This window comes from Vitis riparia, chromosome 14 (assembly GCF_004353265.1).
Source record: "Vitis riparia cultivar Riparia Gloire de Montpellier isolate 1030 chromosome 14, EGFV_Vit.rip_1.0, whole genome shotgun sequence".
Taxonomy (NCBI): domain Eukaryota; kingdom Viridiplantae; phylum Streptophyta; class Magnoliopsida; order Vitales; family Vitaceae; genus Vitis; species Vitis riparia.
This window is the reverse complement of record NC_048444.1, coordinates 11,131,680-11,151,898: the sequence shown is the minus strand read 5'-3', so window position 1 is coordinate 11,151,898 and position 20,219 is coordinate 11,131,680. Positions and strand designations below refer to the sequence as shown.

Here is a 20,219-nt window from a genome sequence, read left to right as displayed (position 1 = left end):
TTTCATGTTAATTCAACAATCCAAATTTCACAAACAACAATTACCATTAAAATAAATTAAATAACAACAATAATAATAACCATAACAATAACAATAATAATGAAAATGACAATAATAATAATAATGATAATAATAATAATAATAATAATAATAATAATAATAAAAACGTGTGTGATGGGGGAGTGAGGGGATGAGAGAAATGAGAAGATGGAAAAATAAAAAGAGAAAAAAGGGAAAATAGAGAATGAGAGAGCCGACTCTGTGGATCTTTTGAGAAGGGAAGCAATAAAAAATGAAGAAATAAAATGAAAAAAAATGAAGCAGGGGAGCTACTGTCGTGTGGAGAGAGAAGGAAAAGTGAAAAAGAAAATAGAGAGAGAGACGGCTGTGGGAGTGAGGAGAGGAGGAAGAAGATGGAGAGAATGGAGGAAAAAAAAAATGGGGCGGAATGGGGGGCTCGACCTCGGGAAATAGTGGGGAAAACCTGAAAATGGAGGGCCAAAAAAAAAAAATGAGGGGGAAGGAGGAGCTCCATCCAGGGGCCGGCCGTGGGAAGAAGAGAAAAGTGGGAGCCCTCAGTGGGGGAAAAGATTGGGAATTGGGGGAAAACCAAATGAGGGCAAAATGGGGAGAAAAATAAAAATGGGAAGTAAGGAAAGTGGGGGGGCCGGCCATGTGGGAAGAGTGGGAAAGAGAGAAAAGGGGTGGGGTGGTTGGGGAGTAGGAAAGAAGAGGAGAGAGGAGAGAGAAAAATAAAAAAAAAAAAAATAAAAAATATAAATAAAATAGATATAATAATAATAATAACAAATAAAATTAATAAGTAAAAATAAGATTTAAAATAATAATAATAAATAATAAAAATATAATAATGATAATTTACAAAATAATGAAAGGGTGAGTGGGCCTAAAATAACACATGTAATTGGGATTTAAAATTGGACTTAAAATTAATGTAAAAATAAAATTGGGACAAATTTTGGGTCCACAATTTGTATGTAAAAGAATTCAACTCCCAACTCTAAAACTTTTAGAAGTTCTCCAAACCAAGCAAACAATACTACAAGACTTTTTCTATTGGTCCTTTATTTAAGACTATGTTTGATTCTATTGAGTATCGATGAAAGAAAAATTATTTAAAAAATTAATTTTTTTTTTATGTTTAGTTTTATTATAAAAAAAATATGAACAAAATTAAATATAATTAAAGGTTTATGTATTTTTAAATTATTTAATTTTTATATACAAGAATTAAAAAATGTGAAAATGAGTTTGAAGTTAACTTTATTTATTTTTTTAATTTTTCTTTTTAACTTTTCAATTTTATTTTTTTCCATCTTAGCATACCTCGGATTTTCCGAGAAATAAGAATTGCTTAAATAATATTTGACGTGAAATTTTTGTGAATAATCTTAAATATTTTTTAAAAGTGTAATTTTATAAAAAAAATTATGGCAACCTTTTAACGTACAGTGAGAGAGGAAGAGAACGATTGATTAGTCGCGGCCTTTGGATCAAAGCTTTATTTCGACGCCATTAGTGGAAGAACTGGAGCAGGCATAGGATGATGAGAGCATGTTGGATGAGAAGAAGAAGGCTGCAGATCGGTACCTGAAGCGCCAAGTTCTCGGAGAGGGCACATACGGCGTCGTTTACAAGGCCTTCGACACCATGGTATTCTATTTTCCACTTTCTTTCCCCCTTTTTTTTCCTAAACAATCACAAATATAGAAAAAGCAAATTATACAAATTAAGTTTAAATTGTTTGGCTCTTTGTTTGAGACCTGAGAAGGCAGAAATCAGTAGATAAACAACAACTACAATTCTACAACTATGTTGGTCCCGTTTAGATTTATATTATATATTTTTGGAAATCAAAGCATATGTATCGAGGCATAAGATTTGAAGTTTCGGATTCGTTTCTTTTCCGTTGTTCTTTTTCTAGGCGGGCAAACGGAGGGTTAGGGAATTGATCTTGCTAAGTCTAAATTTGTGGGTGGCATTTGGATTTGACTGGGAATTCCAATTCTTAGGACTTGGAAAATTTTGCTGAATCGGGGTTTATAGAGTTTAGATTCAATTCCGAACAACCCCAACAAATAAAAAAGGCAGAGCTGGATTGATCTGGATTTCCAATTCGGAGGACCTGGAAAATTTTGCTGAATTGTAGTTTATAGCGTTGGAATTGAACTCCAAACACCCTGCATGCAGCCAAACATAACCAACAGAATTGCACGTTGTGTTGATCGCCTTTGATACCCTTTTCCTCAAGATTTGAGCAGTTTTTTTGTTTGTTTCTGAGAAAAACAGGGGAATATACAAATTAAAATGGAACTTCTAATCTTCTCTTTTCAGTTGTTTTCGTTTCCATAAATTAAACAAGAAAATTAGGCTTCTTTTGTTATGGAAAATATTTACTGGTTTCATTTTCTATCTTTACCTTTTAGAAATATTCCTTATTTTATATTTTCCTACCAATGTGCATCTATATAAGCTTCTACACTTAGATCTGCATTCTTTTTAAACAATATTCTTTCTCTAGAGTAGATTTAAGATGGTGTAGGATTTTGTAAACCACTTGAAGATGTGTTTCTTTTGGATTGTGTATAGATTGACTCACTACACTTACAACATAGGCTATATTCCACCATGTATGTGATAGATAAATCAATTTGCTAACTAACTTCTGGTACCTTTCTTGGTCTACTATTGCATCCTTATCCACTTTATGCAGCTTATGGTTCTGACTCAATAGGTGTATCGACCCATTTACATTTCAGTTGTCCTATCTCTTTGAGAAGATCAACTAAATACTTAAGTTGTTATACAAATATTCTTTGTTGAATGTGCCAATTTGATTCCTAAGAAGTTGTTGAACTACCAATTTTCCTAAAAGTTTAAGCTTGTAGGATTTGGGTTCAATATGCATATCATGCTCTTCAACACCCTTCCTCATGTGTGGCCCCAACCTGCACATGGAGGGATAGACAGATAGTGGAGAGAGATAGATGGTCTCATAGGCAAAAAAAAATGCAAATAGCCTTTTTTTGGGACTTGCAAATATGCAAATGGGGAAACAAATATACAAATTGTGGAAAGATGACTCGAACAGGAGACCTCCCGCTAAACCAAGGTTGGATACCATGTTGAACTACCAATTCTCCTAAAAGTTTAAGCTTGTAGGATTTGTGTTCAATATGTGTATCATGCTCTTTAACGAAAGTACTTGAGTTTCCCTAGCTCTGCTATCTCAAATTCCTTAGTTAGTTGTTTTTGAAGTAGGTGCCTTTCTTCTGGATCATTCCCCATCACAATTATGTCATCGACATATACAATTAAGATTGGAACTCCCCTTGAGGTTGAGTGCTTTATGAATAAGGTTATGGTCTACATGACTTTGCTTATACCCCATCTTTAACATTACCTTAGAACATCTTTCGAATCATGCTCTAGGGGATTGCTTTAACCCATACAATGCCTTATTTAACAATAACTAGCACACTTAATTCTTGTCAAAACTTGGTGGAGCCTCCATGGATACCTCTTCTTCTAAGTCATCGTGCAAAAATATGTTTTTTACATCAAATTGTTGCAAACACTAATCAAGGTTAACTGCTAAAGACAACAAAACACGCACAGTATTCATTCTTGCCATAGAGACAAATGTTTCTTGATAATCCACCCCATGGATTTAAATATAACCCTTAGCTACCAACCTTGCTTTGTATCTCTCTAAAGACCCATCAACTTTATATTTAGCCATAAAAACTTATTTACACCACACTGTCTTTTTCCTCTTGGAAGATCAACAACTTCCTATTTTTGGTTTTTATCTAGTGTCTCATCTTAGCACCCATGGCCTTTTTCCGGTTCTTATCTCTAAGTGTCTTATGTAATGTTTGGGGAATGTCAAGGAATTTCAATTGAGTAAGAAAAGTTCTGTATGTTAGGGATTATTTTTCCAAGGATATGAAGTGAGATATAGGTTATTGAGTGCTTTTTGATTCCTTTTCTAATGGTAATGAGTATGTCTAGGTCATTAACAACAGGAGAAGGAAGAAGAAGTTCAGTACCTGGTGCTAGCTTAGATTCTTGGACCTGCATAGGTTCAAGAACACACTTTTCTCCTGGAGTAAACTTGAAGTGGCTGGGCAGCGATGGGATTAGACTTGACAGCTGTAGGAATGACAATTTCAGATTCAGATTCAAAGGAAGTAATTGTTGGAATTTCTTGGGCAGTTGCTGGAATTTTTGGGACAATTGTTGGAATGGTGGTTGTCTTCAGACTTGAGCCCATAAGAACTTGCTGAAAGTCTAGGAACAAATCCTTATCTTCCATGGATGATGGTGGCTTCCCTTGAAGATAAGGATTTTGAAAGAAAGATTGTTTTTCAGAAAATGTGGCATCCATGTCCATGGATATAAAGAACTTCCTTAAAGGTGGATGATAACACTTGTAACCTTTTTTTTAGTAGAGAGTAACCTACAAAGACACACTTTGATGTCCTTATATCAAGTTTATTTCAATTATGAGTATGAATGTGTACAAATGATGCACATTCAAAGATCTTAGGAAGAAGTTTGCAAAAAACATTGAAATCAAGAAAATTTGAAAAAACACATTGATGGGATTCTTGAAATCCGATTTATTAAGTGAGCTGCTGTTAACACAGCTTCACCCCAATATGGTTCTAAAAAACATTTTTGTGGGCATAAAAGAGCTCGAGTTACTTCTAGCAAATGCATGTTTTTATGTTCTAATATCCTATTTTGTTATGGGGTATCCACACTAGATGATTGGTGAGTGATACCTTCTTGTTGGAGAAAAAGGTGACCAGCTTTGATTGAAAATGATCTCTTGTATTGTTAGATCTTACGCTTTTAATACAAACCCTAAATTGGTTCTGAATCATTCTATAGAAGATCAGGAAAACACTACTCACTTCCAATTTTTGTTTTAGGAGAAAATCTAGGTTATTCTAGTGCAATCATCAATGAATGAGACAAACCATGTAGCACCCGAAATATTTGGAACCTTATTGGAGCCCAAATGTCTGAATGAACTTATACAAATGGAGTAGATGATCTCGTATTACTTTGAGGAAATGAAACCCAATGATGTTTTGCAGACTCACAAACATCACAATGTAAACTATCAACATCAACACTTTTAAACAAGGGAAAACATGTTTTTAAGTGAACTAAAAGGTGGATGCCCAAGATGAAAGTGATGAAGCCAGATTTCATCTTTATTTGGTGTGAAGTTTTCTCATAGATAAGAAAGCAGGAATCAGCTGCAATTACCTATTGCTGTTTTAAAAAAAAATAGTCATTCCTTCTCCTTGGCACATCTAATCATCCTCCCCTTAACCTAATCCTGAAACATACAATAAGTAGGGAAGAAAGTTACACTACAAGTTTAGTCCTTGGTAATTTGATGAATGGACAAAAGATTGACGAATAGTTTAGGAACATGTAACACATTCTTTAAAAAAAAGAGAGGGATTTAGAGTGATTGCCCCTTGAGTGGCAACAATTGCTAGAGAACCATCAACAACTTTAATCTTCATATTTCCAAGGCATGGATTGTATGTAACAAATTGGTGTGAAGTGTGAGTCATGTGATGAGTCGCCCCTGATTCGATGACCTAAGAATTAGAAATGATGTGTTTGAGGCACTAAGAGTGTAAGACACTTATCTATCTGGGCCAAGAACATGATCTTATTGGTTTCTCAATAGTGATAAGGAGGTTTTTCAGCCTTTCAATTTCCTCTTTGTTGAGGCCCCTAATTTTTGTAACATTGAGACTAGAACACTCATGAGAGTTCTCATGAGAGTGATCTTCCTCATTTGTCAAGTGTGATTGACTTCTTTACCATCTGCTCTTGAAGCCACCATTCTGACCAATACCTTGTGATTTCCCATGAAGTTTCTAACAAGTCTCTTTTACATGATGAGGTTTAGCAGTATGTACACCATATGCCATCGTGGTCATATGACTTTAAAATTCATTCTTCCCTTCTTTTTTGTTACTGCTTTGTCCCTCATTATTAATTTTGAATCCACCATCATTTGGCTTTGGAAAAATCATAGTAGAGCCATCTATGGATTAGGAATCAAGCACAACAATTCTTCTACTCGAATCATTGAGAACACATTATTCAAAGAAGACAAAGACTTTTTTCCTAGAACTTGCACTCAAACTTTATCAAACTCCACATTGAGTCCTTTAAGAAATTCAAAAGTCCTTTCCCTTGGCTACAAATTTTTGTAACATCGTAGCATCCTCACTACACTTTATTTTAAAATTTTGATAATAGTTTAGTTCAAGCCATTAATCCTTTCATAATGTTGTAATACTTGATCATTGAGAGTGCACCTTGTTTGGTGACAGATATTTTAGTCTTAATATAATAATTTTGGGTTGTGTCTTGCACCTTGGAGTAGGTTTGTTAAATTATCTCCCAAATCTTCTTTGTAGTTATAAGAAACATTCAGGTTCCATTAATTTCAGGCTGCATAGAATTCCAAACCCAGGACGTGATTATTGAATCTTCCTCATTCCATATACTAAACTTCGGATCATCTAGGTTTGGTCTAGTCCCAATCAGATGACTCAGCTTCCCCTTTCCTTTCAGGAATGTCTTCATTAGTTGTGACCATGCTGGTAGTTGTGACCATTGCTGGTAGTTGCTACCATTTGCAGCTTGAAACTTTTGGAGTTTTCTCTTTGATTGGTTCTATTGAGTTTTAGTGGTTGGAGTAGGGAGATTGATTTTGGATTTCTCAAGCATATTCAAAGGATATAAGGCATAGAAGGTTGGCTATAAAGGCTATATAATTTATTTTATTTTTTTATTTTTTTATTTTTTTATTTTTTTTTTGAGGAATTTCAACAATGAAGGCCATAGAATAATCTAAATAATTACCTAGAGAATGTATGACTTTGATACCATGTGGGAAAATATGATAATTCTTGTATTCAGAGAGAACAATTGGTACAACCTTTATATATATAGAATAAATGGGCTAACTTAGGAAACTTTGGCTACTCTATCAATCCTTGTAAATCAGGCATAATTTATTTTTAATAAGAAAATACTATATTTTAAATTTACTACTGTAGACAAATTAACTAAGATTAAGAAAATCTTAGATTTTCCAATAAATATCCATAGTTGGATTTAGTATGCCCACCTCTGATTCAAATGTCTCAAACAAGTTGAGATTTTATCCACATTTCCTTTACTTGGAAAATCATCCTCTAGGAAACTAACATCTTGCAACTTGGTTTTAAGCATCATACAACCCTTTGATACATCAGAATATCTAATAAAGATGCATTTACTTGTTGTAGGACTAAGTTTTGCATATCCATGGGAGCTAGTGTGAACATAACTTGTAGACCCTTGGGGTTGCAAGTGAGCTAGGTCAAGTTTCCTATTTGTTTACAACTTGTATGGAGTATAAGTAACAAACTTTGAGGGTACTCAGTTCAAGATGTAGGCAGTAGTCAAAAGAGCATCCCCCAAAAGGATGTTAAAAGGTTTGCTTGCACCATCATCATCTGAACCATACCTAAAAGCATGCAGTTCCTCCTTTTTGGCACACCATTTTGTTATGAAGTCCTTAGAACCATCTACTGTCTTTGGATTCCCTTGGAGTCCTTAGCATTGTCAACTGTCTTTAGATTCCCTTGTCATTAGGTTGACTCTGAAAACTCTCCAATATATACTTGCACCCATGGTCTATCCTTAATGTTTCAATAGTTCTTTTTGTTAGGTTCTCTACCACATTCATGAAAAGCCTAAAGCAATTCAATGCTTTTAACATGTGGGAGATTAAGTAGATATAGCCATAGTGCATATAGTCATCTGTAGATGCGTGAAGTAGTAGGTACCATGCTTTACCTTAACATTCATTAGGTTAGATATGTTAGAGTGTACTAGTTGCAAAGGAAGAGATGCTCTGGTGGCTTTTTGCTTTTCCAAAAAGTTTCCTTGTTGACTTTCCTCTCAAACAATGTTTATTAGGGGGTAAATTAATTTCATTGAGTTATCCCAATAAGCCTTTCTTGGCTAACTTGTTCATTCGATCTTGCCAAATATGGTCAAGCCTAGCATGCCATCTTACATAGTCTATGGTAATAGTCATAAAGGAAACCATTAAAATTATCTACTAAAGAGCCAATACCATAAAGGAGTATTCCTAAAATGAGTCTTGGCATTGTTTCATAAAAAAAAAATGAATTGAAACCTGGATAGAATGGTAGAAAGATTAACATAAGCAATGCAACAACTGATAACAATTTGCTTGATATTAGCAGTAAGCCAAACTTCGTGAAGTAATGAAGTATGATCACCATGTAAGTGTAGTTGGTGGGTACTAATGCTCAACACCAACACATTAGCTATAGTTCCCATGCAGATCCTTGGCTTCCTACCAATACTTAATGATACTTCATGAATCCAGCTCAATCCATCGCTACATATTCAGTTACTCCATAGACTACAATCCAATCAAGAGATGAATGAACAACCATTACATGATTAGAAACATAAACACATCTAGAATCTAAGTTAGGGAGTACCCTCTTGGGCTTAGGCAATCACGAGTGAAGGTTAACTTTCCTCGCCATGATTGAAACATGCTTTGCTAGCTTTGCACTTCTCATCGTGCTTGCCTTGCTTGTGCTTGGTGTTCTTTGTCTTGTCAAACTTAAGTCCCTCATTATTTTTCTTTTTGGCAGTTTTCCTGAAGTTCCTACACTTAGGACTAAGTCCCTTGTGTGAAATTCCCTCTACTACATACATGGAGCCATGTGCTTTTGCAATTTCCAAGCACGTACTTTCAAGTTCAAGATGACTTGAAAAGTCATCAAACATTTTACTGTTCTCATTATGTCATGTTGATCTTCTTATGTTCCCATGAGTTAGGAAGGGAATGGATGCTAACTTAGACCGGTTGCTCATCAGTGAGATTTTTCCCTATTGCTTTCAATTTGCAAATCATTGTTGACATCATTCTAAGATGTTGCTTTATTATCCTATTCGAGTGCATCTTGTATGGGTTAAACTTAAGGCTCAACATGAGCAACCTAGTAAGAGAGGTTTGACCAAACTTATCCTTAAGGACAAACAACACATCTTAAGCAGTTTAATACCCCTCAAACAAACTGATCAAATCATTGTATATGGTGCTTAACATGGTAAAACATGCACAATGGTCCTTGTGCCAATTTTGGTAGGTAACTAATTGGGTATTGTATAATGTTTCCTTGCTCAAGTTCAACCATCAACTAAATTAGGATTTCTAGACCCTCTTGCTCATTTATGAGAGATTAACCTCGTGCTTTTAATATATTCTCTCTATTTACTTATCAAAAAAAAATTATGAGACATTTGATCTTGCAATATTAAATTAGCAATTTTGTTTGTTCAAGATTAAAAGAAAAACTATATATATGTATATATATAAGATAAAAAGAAAAACTATGTTCTCAACCATCTTTAGCGCACATAAATCCATTACTGATTTTTTACTAAATTATGCACCAAAATGTCATAGAAAGTTATTTTCTATGATCTTCATTTTTAAAAAAATAATTTTTCATGTTTGCAAATAATTATTATAATAATAATTCAGTTAAATAAAATGCTTGAAAAATAAATCCAAAAATCATAGAATAATTCCCATTGTCCAAAATATTTACTAATATTATTTGGAATATTAAAAAATTGAGACAATAATTTTAATACTAGATTTTTCTTGAAATAATTAAATTTAATAATTGAGAAATTGTTAAAATAAAATACAATACAAACAACTCAAGAAAAATATAAGAGGTCACTAAAATAATAAAAAAAACTATCATCAAAACATTTTTGTTCAAAAAACAAGGTCAAAAGGCTCCACATGCACTCCCACTTATTTAAAAAGGTAATTTTTAACTTTAAAAAGACTTAAGGGCTATGAAAAATCGGGAAAAAAAAAATCCCAAAAAGCTAAGGAAAATGGGAGTTTTCATCCACCGATGTGTTTAAAAAGGTCATTGGAGGGTGCCTCACAAGCTGCCACATGCAAGCAGTGTGCAGCGGCGTGGTAGGCTTGGTAGGTGAGTGGGCAATAGCAGCTCACGTTGTTGTGCCCTCTATGTGCCTCCTTGGCACATAGGTGCCATGTGTCGCTTTCCTGGAGCATAGGTGTCATGCATTGTCTTCCTGGTGCATAGGTGCCATGCGTCATCTTCCTGGTACATAGGTGCCATGTGTCATCTTCCTGGCACATAGGTGTCATTTGTAATCTTCCTTGCATAGGTGCCATTTGTCATCTTCCTAATGCATAGGTGCCATGTGCGCCTTCCTAGCATGTAGGTGTAAATCTCCTGCCTAGCATGTAGGTGCAAAGTAGCTTCCTACCAGCTGTTAGAATCTCAGCTGCCACCAATCTCCTTCTCTTAGTCTTAGAATTCCATTGATCTATCCATTTTCCGGTTTTGGTGCCTTGAACTCTGTGTTTGAAAAGCACTCATTCTCTACCAAGAGTAGATCCCTATTTCCAGAAGAAAAAAAAATCCTATTTTCCTTCATTAGTTTACTTGAATCTTTGAAAAAATCATGTCTTTCTCAAGTTTTGTCAAAAAATTACAATAAATATCTAGTTGGAAAGTTTACAATGAGAGAGATTTTTTCGTGTATTACTTTTAAATACATTTGAGAAAGGATCCAACCAGTAATTAAAGTTAATTTTCTTTTGTAAGCAAAAAGAGAAACAAAATTTGCATCGGATACAAATTGATGCATGGAAGACAGAATTAGATACAACCTGTGTTTTGATACCACTATTGGAAAATTTAATATTAAAAAAAAAGTACGTTTTTGTGGTTTGAACATCAAACTTAAAAAAATGAGAAATGTACTTCAAGAGCAATTTTTCATTATGAACAACAATAATAATAAAAATAATACTGCAAGACTTAGATCTAGGCATAACTAGTTCTTAGTCTTTTGATGATGCCTTCACAATGCAGCAAAAAGAATCCCACAATGGTGAATGGAACAAGAGCATATACCCTATATTCGCAATTTAAAAGTCTCACTTAAGACACAAAGGGAGAGAGAAACAATAGTTTGCATGCTTTAAGTGAAGAGAAAAGAGGTGCCCCATCTTTATCAACACCAAGGGAGAGAACCTTGTGGAATTAGAGGCAAACTCCCATCATTCATCTCTAGTCAATCACAATGCTGATTAGAGAAAACATAGGAAGTGGCTTGGTGTCATAGGACTTTGCCCACTTTGGGTGACTTTTGTGACTCAAACTCTCAATTTCAATTCACTGAAAGGAATTAGTATATTATATCATATAAAAATATGTCCACTTCATGATAATCAATATAAATAAAGAGAGTACGTGATACATATTCCTTTTATAATTGGGTCCCACCAGATATAAATCTAACATATTTGTAATATTTATATTTTTTTATGTTGTGGGTTATGTGAAGCGTTTGTGTTATTCACCTTTGAGTTTTCAAGTTTTTATAAAACACATTTCACTTTTGTTAATAAATTTTTGTAAACATCAAATTGATATTTTTTTACATTTTCCCTCTTTCAAACTCAGTTTTGGATTTGATGTTCCGAATATTTTTTTAATTTTTTTTTTATATTTGTCTGCAAAAATGAAAAGGAAAATATTTTAAACAAAAAACAGGCTAAAAAATCAAAAGCACTCAGCAGAAATTGTTGTGCTAGGCTTATTTGTGTATAGTTTTTTTTTTTTTTTTTTTTTTGGATATGATTTATTTGAGTGTAATTGAGCACAGCTTTTAGATTTTCTTGGTCCAAAAAATGTCTAATAAAGGATTTTTTTAACTTTAATTTTATCAAAGATCTTATGTTTTCTTGACAATGAAAAAAGTAATGATTGTGAGATTCTATGAAATTGTTCGTCATTAGAATTTAATTTTTGGATTGTGCAGACTGGGCAGACTGTTGCCATTAAGAGAATTCGGCTTGGGAATTACAAGGAGGGTGTGAATTTCACTGCACTTAGGGAAATCAAACTCCTTAAAGAGCTCAAGGACCCGAATATAATTGAGTTGATTGATGCATTTCCTCATGATGGAAATTTGCACCTAGTGTTTGAATTCATGCAGACTGACTTGGAAGCTGTTATTCGAGATAGAAATATTGTTCTTTCTCTAGCTGATATAAAGTCATATATGCAGATGACTTTGAAGGGGCTTGCATATTGTCATAAGAAATGGGTTGTTCATAGGTATTATATGGTTCTTTTATGGAGTTCAAATCACCAGAAGTTCTTAGATGTGTTCACATGTATATGTATGTGTTTGTTCCCTGTGTATTGTGCTTTTGATCATTTACTAATTTGTGTTCCAGAGATATGAAGCCAAACAATTTACTGATAGGAGAAGATGGACAGCTTAAATTAGCAGATTTTGGTTTAGCACGCATATTTGGGAGCCCAAATCGCAAATTCACTTACCAGGTATTATATGGAGTTCATATCAGAGATTTCGTAAATGCAAGGTCATATGCAGCATACTTCTCTTAGTTTCTAGGGTCTGTATTTGAGTGGTAGGTTTTGAACTGAGCTTTCTCTGTCAACTTGAGTTACTCTCTCTTCTGAAAGATTTCTATCTGGTGCCAACATCAAACATGTGGAACAGGAATTTCTCTCTGGCCACTGGTAAAGGCAGTTTTTTTAACACTATATATGTTAGAAGAAAAGATACCTATTGACTAGTATTGTAATTGTGTTTTTGCTTATGTGATGACTACTTACCTGCATCTCTAAAAAAAAGGAAGGGAACAAAAATGCAGTTTTCTGTTTAGAAGAAAGAAAAACATGCCATTTTGGCATCGCTAGAATCAAGAAATGGGTGTTTGATTAGCATCACTAGCATCAGAAGCTTGTATGAATTTTCTGTTATTCTCTGCTTCATAGATTTATGATTAGGATGTTAGATTGCTAATTTTGAGCTGTCTACTTTGTCAAATTAACTTATCTGCAATTATCTTGAATAATTATTGGTTTGTAGATTTGGCATAAATTGCAAGTAATATACCAAAAGCATAAGAAAAAAGGATTTACCACCGAATAGAGGATAATGACCATACTAGCATTTTCTGCAATTTAAACTGCATGGCTGCTTCCAAAGAAGAGTTTCTCTGTGTTAGATGGATATAGTGTCCAACAGAATACTCCTCTGGAAGGCTTGGCACTTGTCAGAAATGCTTGGGTTGTTGATATCATACACAAGGCTGACCAGCAACCAAGATAGACTAAATAAGTAACAAACCAATAGGGCACAGTTATTTTGTTTCAAAAAATAAAAAATATTTTTGTAGAAATTGTTTTTATGAGAAACATTAAGTAAATTGTTAGACAGGAGAGTAGTATTAGTAATAATAATATGAGGTTTGGGTCTGCTTGGAGAGTTTGAAGGAATTGGCCATGAAAGATTACTCAATTATCAAAAGAAAAAAAAAAATTAGAATAATAATACTAATATGACATATATTTATTTATTTGTGTGCCCTGGTCATGTCCGTCCATTCCCTTTTTTTGACGATTTTTCTTCATCCGGATGTCTCTATTGTTTATATGCATTTCCCATTTCCCTGTTCATGTGACAAAATCTGCAATCATGTCAGGGAGGTCTCTAATGATAGTCTAAAAGAATTCATTTATTTCTTAAAATGAAAATAAATTAATTTATAGAAATAAAAGTTCAATACAAGAGCTCCTGCTCAATTAGAATTTTCAGGTAGTATATAAAGCTAGAACTTTTAGGAAAAGGATGCCTCCTTTGGACTGAATCTCTGGCTCCTCTCTTGTTGGAGGGAATCAAATATTCAAAGACTGCAAAAGAAATTGTGATGTGATTTCTTCAAGGGATCAGTTTGCAAATGTGGTGTCTTGATTTTATTGGTGAACTGGAAGGCATAGGCTAGAAGGGAAGCTCTTTGTTTTAATCACTTCTATATTTCATGTCTCTGCTTTCTTTGAGGTTATATATATGTAGTTCCTATATACATTGGCTACCTACCCTTTGGTGTGCCACATATTTACCTAAAGATAAAAAGGGCAGCAAAATAAAGGATGTCAGGAATCCTCCTGGCTAATTAATCTCATAAATAATGATAGCTGCCATGCTGCTCTTGAGGCTACTGTTGGTGGGACGGACTTCTCCATTTTAGTTGTAGAATGTGCTGATTCATTCCTAACATGTCCTTATCTCCATGCTTCTTTAAATATATTTTATTTAATAAATCAAATCCTTTTGAGCAGGTTTTTGCTCGATGGTACAGGGCACCTGAATTGTTGTTTGGTGCCAAACAATATGGATCAGGGGTTGATATCTGGGCTGTGGCTTGTATATTTGCTGAGCTTCTCCTTCGCAGACCCTTTCTGCAGGTGAATCTTTTAAGACATGGTGATTTATTTTATGTATGTTATTTTCCTGTATATCTATATATATATTTCCTCGGATGGTTTTACATGCTTCTTTGGTTGCTGTGGCTAAGCTTTTAAGGGATTTGCAATGGTTGACTTTGAATTTAATTAATATAATAAAGAGATAAAAGAAAAAAGTAATATATAAGTTGACAATTTTACATATATAATTTTTGTTTTTCTTAATTCATTCAAATCTGTTCCACAAGGAATTCTCTAATGACTTTGTGTGAGCCCTTCAGTATCCTCAATGCTGGGACAAGAAATTCAATTGTTTTTAGCAATTCAATTGTTATTTTTTGTTTTCTGAGGTGGTGTCGTCCTGAGTCACTTACATCATTTCACTATAAAATGAATTATTTTCTCCTAAATGCTTTCTTTTTGATAGGAAAATTTCTCCCAAGTTCCTACTGCTGGTTTGTTAGTTCTTAAAAAAATTTCTGATATTTTGTGTGAAGGATCCTTCCAGAAGAATCAATCTATTCTACATTACTCAAGTAAATCTATGCCATTACGAAAGAAGATGGTGAGATTCTCTCTCCTTCATCTCTTCAAACAGTTATCACCCATTAAATTACTTATCTAACCTGTTTTATTAAGATAATTAATTTGATAACAAAAATAAAATGATAATTTACTTTGTGAGCTTCACCAAAAATAAATAAAATAGAATTATATTTAAAATATTATCAATCTAAATTTCTATTTTTCACATTGTTTTCAATAAAATCTTCTTTGTTCTACCGTTACATAAATGATTGTTTCAATGGCTGCATGATGTTTAGTTTTTGAATATTGATCTCATAACTTTATATTAAAAATAAAATATATTAGCACACACATTGTATGTGTGTTGCATCTATTATCATACTAAACAACGAAAGAGCTTTAGGGAATAGGCCTCTAGAAACTATGTTGCATGCTACTGGTTATAAATCTTGAGTGTTGGTATGTATCTAAGTGTTAAATTCATTTTATTTAGGACAAGTGGACATAGCCAAATACTCTTGTTTCTCTTAAATATCATTCTATCTCTTAGGCCAAATTGAAGTGTATGACTAAGATAGAATCTCCATCCAAGGGTATCATGAAATATGAATTTATTCTTTTCCTTTGATGGGCGTGCCTATTGGATTACTATCTTAGCAATGGACACATCTGATACATCCCATACCTAAACCCATGTCATGTCCTATTTAACATGGGTACTTCCAATACTTGGAAGTGTCCATGTAACATATTCTGCAACTATAGATTTCACTTTCAAAACATATGTATATATATTTTTTTTTCCTGAGAATCAATCTGGTTAGAGCATCAAAGAATTGGAGAAGTGGTTGAAGATGCATTCTGAAAAATTTATAATAAATTTGCTGGATTGAAAGATTGCAATTTCAGCATCATGTCTGGTGTCACAAGGAGGTATTGAGGTTAGGTTTCAGGATTTGTGTATTTTGCTGTGCGTTGTGGGTGAAAGCAGGATTCTCATAATCGACCACTTGGTACAAAGAGGCAATATAGTTCCTTGTTGCTGCTGCATGAGAAAGAAGGCAAGAGAATCTATTGACTATCTTCTATTACATTGTGAAGGGCCTGGGATGTGTGGGCATTCATTTGCTCTCTTTGTAGTTAGATGAGTTGCTATAGGTAAGAGCAGACAGCTTCTTAGGGGTAGACTTAGGATGTTTATGAAGTGGTTTCTTTTTTCAGGGATGCCTTTTCAATTACCACACTGAAATATTTAATTTCATATTCTTTATTTTATTTTTTACTTTTTATTTTTGTAAAATACTTGAGTAAAAATAAGTCCTGGGTCACTTGTGGACTTTGGACATGAGGCAATTAATAGGTAGTTTCTTCCTTTCTTGTTCCTTTCTTGGCAATTGTTGGCTTTCCAATATAAATAATGTGCTGCCCCGTTAAAAGAAAAGAAGGAAAAAAGATAACTTCACATATTGATCTCATCACACAATGTTCAAATAATTATCGTAAAAATATTTTCCTTCCAAGCTGTCCATAATGAATCTTACCCTGCACTCTGATTCAAGGGAGTGACCTGCATCCAATCTTGTAAACAAAGGGCTAGGATGTTAACAATCCTTGGTTTCTCCTTTCTTTCTTTTTCTTTTGTTTTTTTGGTTGTTATGTCCATTTTGTCTTGTTTTTAATCTTTTCTGTTATTCTCGCTTTCTAGCTTCCCTGATATGATAGGTTGAAGTCCTCATGGGCATTCATGCGTTCACAGGAAAAGCTTAGGAAGTTCAGACTGCACAAACACTTCTCCAACACTTCTTGGATTTCCATCTCATGCTCTTCATGTTTCAATTTGAAATAATATTTTATTTATTTCAGATATTCAGCTAACCTTGGTTGTCAAGCATTAGGCTCATAGTGCAGTTGTCAAGCATCAACCTTGTAGTGGACATCATTGGCAGAGCCACAGTTTCAACTATAAATTTCAAAAAGATGAATGTAGTGGGGTATTTGAACCCCTGCCCAAAAGAATGAGCATTTGCTCTTGAGCTACACTAGTTAGTTTTCCATTTTTTTGCACCCCTTCCCAGACAAATTCCTAAATCTTGTCTCCCCTAAATTAATTTCCTCGCACCACCACTGTGGATTCCATGTGTGTTATATTTGCTTTATTTTTTGTTTAAGAAGTTGCCATATTTAAACTACCTTGTCTTTACATTCCCTTTATAAATGGATGAAAGCTTTAATTCAACTAGTCTAATTTTCTTTTCTTCTTTGATGGGCAGGGATCTAGTGACATTGATCAATTAGGAAAGATCTTTGCAGCATTTGGGACTCCAAAACCTTCCCAGTGGCCTGACATGGTTTGCCTTCCTAATTATATGGAATACCAGTATGTTCCGGCACCCCCATTGCGAACATTGTTTCCAACTGCAACTGATGATGCTTTGGATCTTTTAGCAAAGATGTTCACTTATGATCCAAGAGCAAGAATTTCTGCAGAGCAGGCACTGGAGCACAGGTTTGTAATTATATGACATCTATAGGAAGGATGACACTCATTATTTATTTATTTATTTTATTTTCTGCCCTAATTTGTATTCTGTTCTAGGTATTTTTCTTCTTTACCGCTGCCAACTAAACCAGTGGAGCTTCGTATACCCCCTCCAAAGGGGGATTCTTCCAATTCTGAACCCTTAGATCTTAATCAGCAACAGAGTGGTCCAACTGTACTATCACCATCAAGAAAATTGAGGAGAGTGACACTAGATCATGAAAGGATTTGATAGGGACAGATATCAGAGTTGAGAGTTGTTGATCTTGTAAACAATATCAGACATCTGGTCAGAGCACAGGCAGGAACCAACATATGCCAGTGTCTATGGGTGTCTGTGTGTTTGAATGAAGATATCCCTATATATCCATAATTTACAGGTAATATGCCATTGAAAATGCGATATTTTATTCTCTGTACCAATGGTTCATCTCAATAACTCATCTATGGATTTGGGGATCTCTTGTTTTAGCTTTAGCCTGCATACTGCATTAGTTGGATTATCCTAACCATTCATCAATCTTATTCTTTTTGCACTTCAAATACTTGTACTACTATAGGAAGGCTCCTTACGGCTGATCATGGGGATTTACTAGAACCCTTATTTGATATGTTAAATGGAGCTAGATTAGGGACTCTTATGAAACTAGTTTAATCTGTATTCTTCTCTATCATAATTTCTGTCATATGTGCTCTCTCTCTCTCTCTCATGGAGTTTGATTAGTGGTTATTATGAGTGTCATCCTCCCCATTGATGTCATAATTAAACAGGTTGTTGAGGGGCGATCAGCACCCCAAGGTTTGGGTCCCCATAGAGAGTCTTAAAGGCTTGGCCATAGAAGGTTCCTCGGTTATTAAAAAAATAAAATAAAATTATGAGCTATACACAGGTTATTGCTACAGCCTGTTAAGTAACCCTTGCTAGGATTGCTGTGGTTAGAGTCCCTTTAACCCTGTGAAGTTTACGAGACTCTGGGACAGATGAAACAAAACCATTTCAATTCCCTTTCCATAAATTTGAATGCAGAAAAACCCTCTTGTTTCCCTTTGTTTTGAACACGGTCACCATTAGTAGAAGAAATGAAAGAAAAATAAAGGTCAAGTTGAAAAGAAAATAACAAATGGTGCTGTCATATGAAACAACAACAGAGGCTTGAATGGTATGATATCTTCAAACCCTAAATTCATCGTCTTGCTCCCTAGGTTTGGATCAATCCAGGAGAAGTAGTTGTTTGTTACGCTCGAGTCATTTAGGAAAGTCATGGATACCAAAAGTAATTGTCAAATCTGTTGCATTGTCCCAAGAAAGAAGGGTATTTTTCATGGGATACTAATCATGCTCTTTGTTGTATCTTCCCTTGGCTTCTTACTTGCAGGCGGCCGTTCTGATGGATGACATCTCAAGAGAGAAGTGGAAGTGGAATTTCCGCATACAGTGGGGACCTTCATGGAGGTAATGACTCTCAGATTCAACTCTCTACTCAAGAGATTGGCGCACCTTGGTTTTGAATAATGTGGACCAATTCATTATCATACTCAATATACATTTTTATGTTGTACTGGGTCATTATGAATTCTAAATGAAGATGTGTGGACCCCGCATTTCGGCTCATGCGTTTCCCACTCTATGGCGAGCTCGATTTTTATTTGAAAAATGATTTTATTAGATTGAGTAAATGACTTGGAGTCGCCACTTATTTTTGTTTTATTTTTAAAAGGGTAAACAAAATAAGAAAGAAAAACCCTAAGTGTGACTCCTTGTTTCGGAAAAGGTGGTCTGTGAAAAACCGGATCGGGTTCGGGGGTCAAGTTACTTATTGGGAAGGTACGGTAGAGACCGTAGCACCCCTCTAAGTCCTTAAAGTCGGGTCTCTACTAATAAAATGAAGCAATCATGGCAATTGATGAGGAAATCAATGAATATCCTGGATGATCATGCACATATGAGAATCAGAACATGTATAGTGAAGTATCAGAATGAGAGTGTATGCGTACCTGGGCCACGAGCCACAACGCGCTTTCAAGAAATGAGATTAGAACACAATTAACAAATACAAATTATAGCTCATGCATATCGGAGTGCAAAACGAAGATTAAGCAAAATATATTAAGCATAACAGTTGACAATCAATAGGGATCAAACATAGGGCCCCCCACCAAAGCCCAATTTATTATTCACGAACTAGTCTCACAAATTCCATGTTTTAGAATTATGAAGAATTCACTGTTGCTTATGTAAAATCAAGAAGATCATAAGATTATTTAGGAAATGAAATGGAATTAGAACTATTCGGGTGAAAACTGGATTCTTGGAGTTTATTGGAAAATTGGAGATTTTGGGAATTAAATTTAAAAGATTAGAGTTTCGGTAATTAAAATGAAATTTGCCAAAGAAAACGAGAAATGAACTTTACGGAATTAAACTGCAGGGATATATATTTTGAAAGTTGAATTCGTAATAATAATAATAATAAGATTTTGAAAGTTTGAATTAATGATAATAATAATAATAATAATAATAATAATAATAATAATAATAATAATAATAATAATAATAATAATGAGATTTCGAAAGTTTAAATTAATAGCAATAATGATAATAATAAGGTTTTGAAAGTTTGAATTAATAATAGTAATGATAATAAGATTTTGAGAGTTTGAATTAATAATAATAATAATAGGATTTTGAAAGTTTGGATTAATAATAA

General features: G+C 34.2%; 1 protein-coding gene across 1 annotated transcript; it reads left to right on the top strand.

Annotated features, from left to right (window-relative positions):
• The first annotated feature begins 1,575 nt into the window (after window positions 1-1,575).
• On the top strand, window positions 1,576-19,123 carry LOC117929549 (cyclin-dependent kinase D-1). The gene is made up of 7 exons (XM_034849861.1): window positions 1,576-1,674; window positions 11,983-12,281; window positions 12,404-12,512; window positions 14,319-14,444; window positions 17,243-17,478; window positions 17,569-17,891; window positions 18,888-19,123. Exons 1-6 carry the CDS (start codon window positions 1,576-1,578, stop codon window positions 17,741-17,743), a joined length of 1,044 nt encoding a protein of 347 aa, XP_034705752.1. The 3' UTR covers window positions 17,744-17,891; window positions 18,888-19,123.
• The last annotated feature ends 1,096 nt before the right edge of the window (window positions 19,124-20,219 follow it).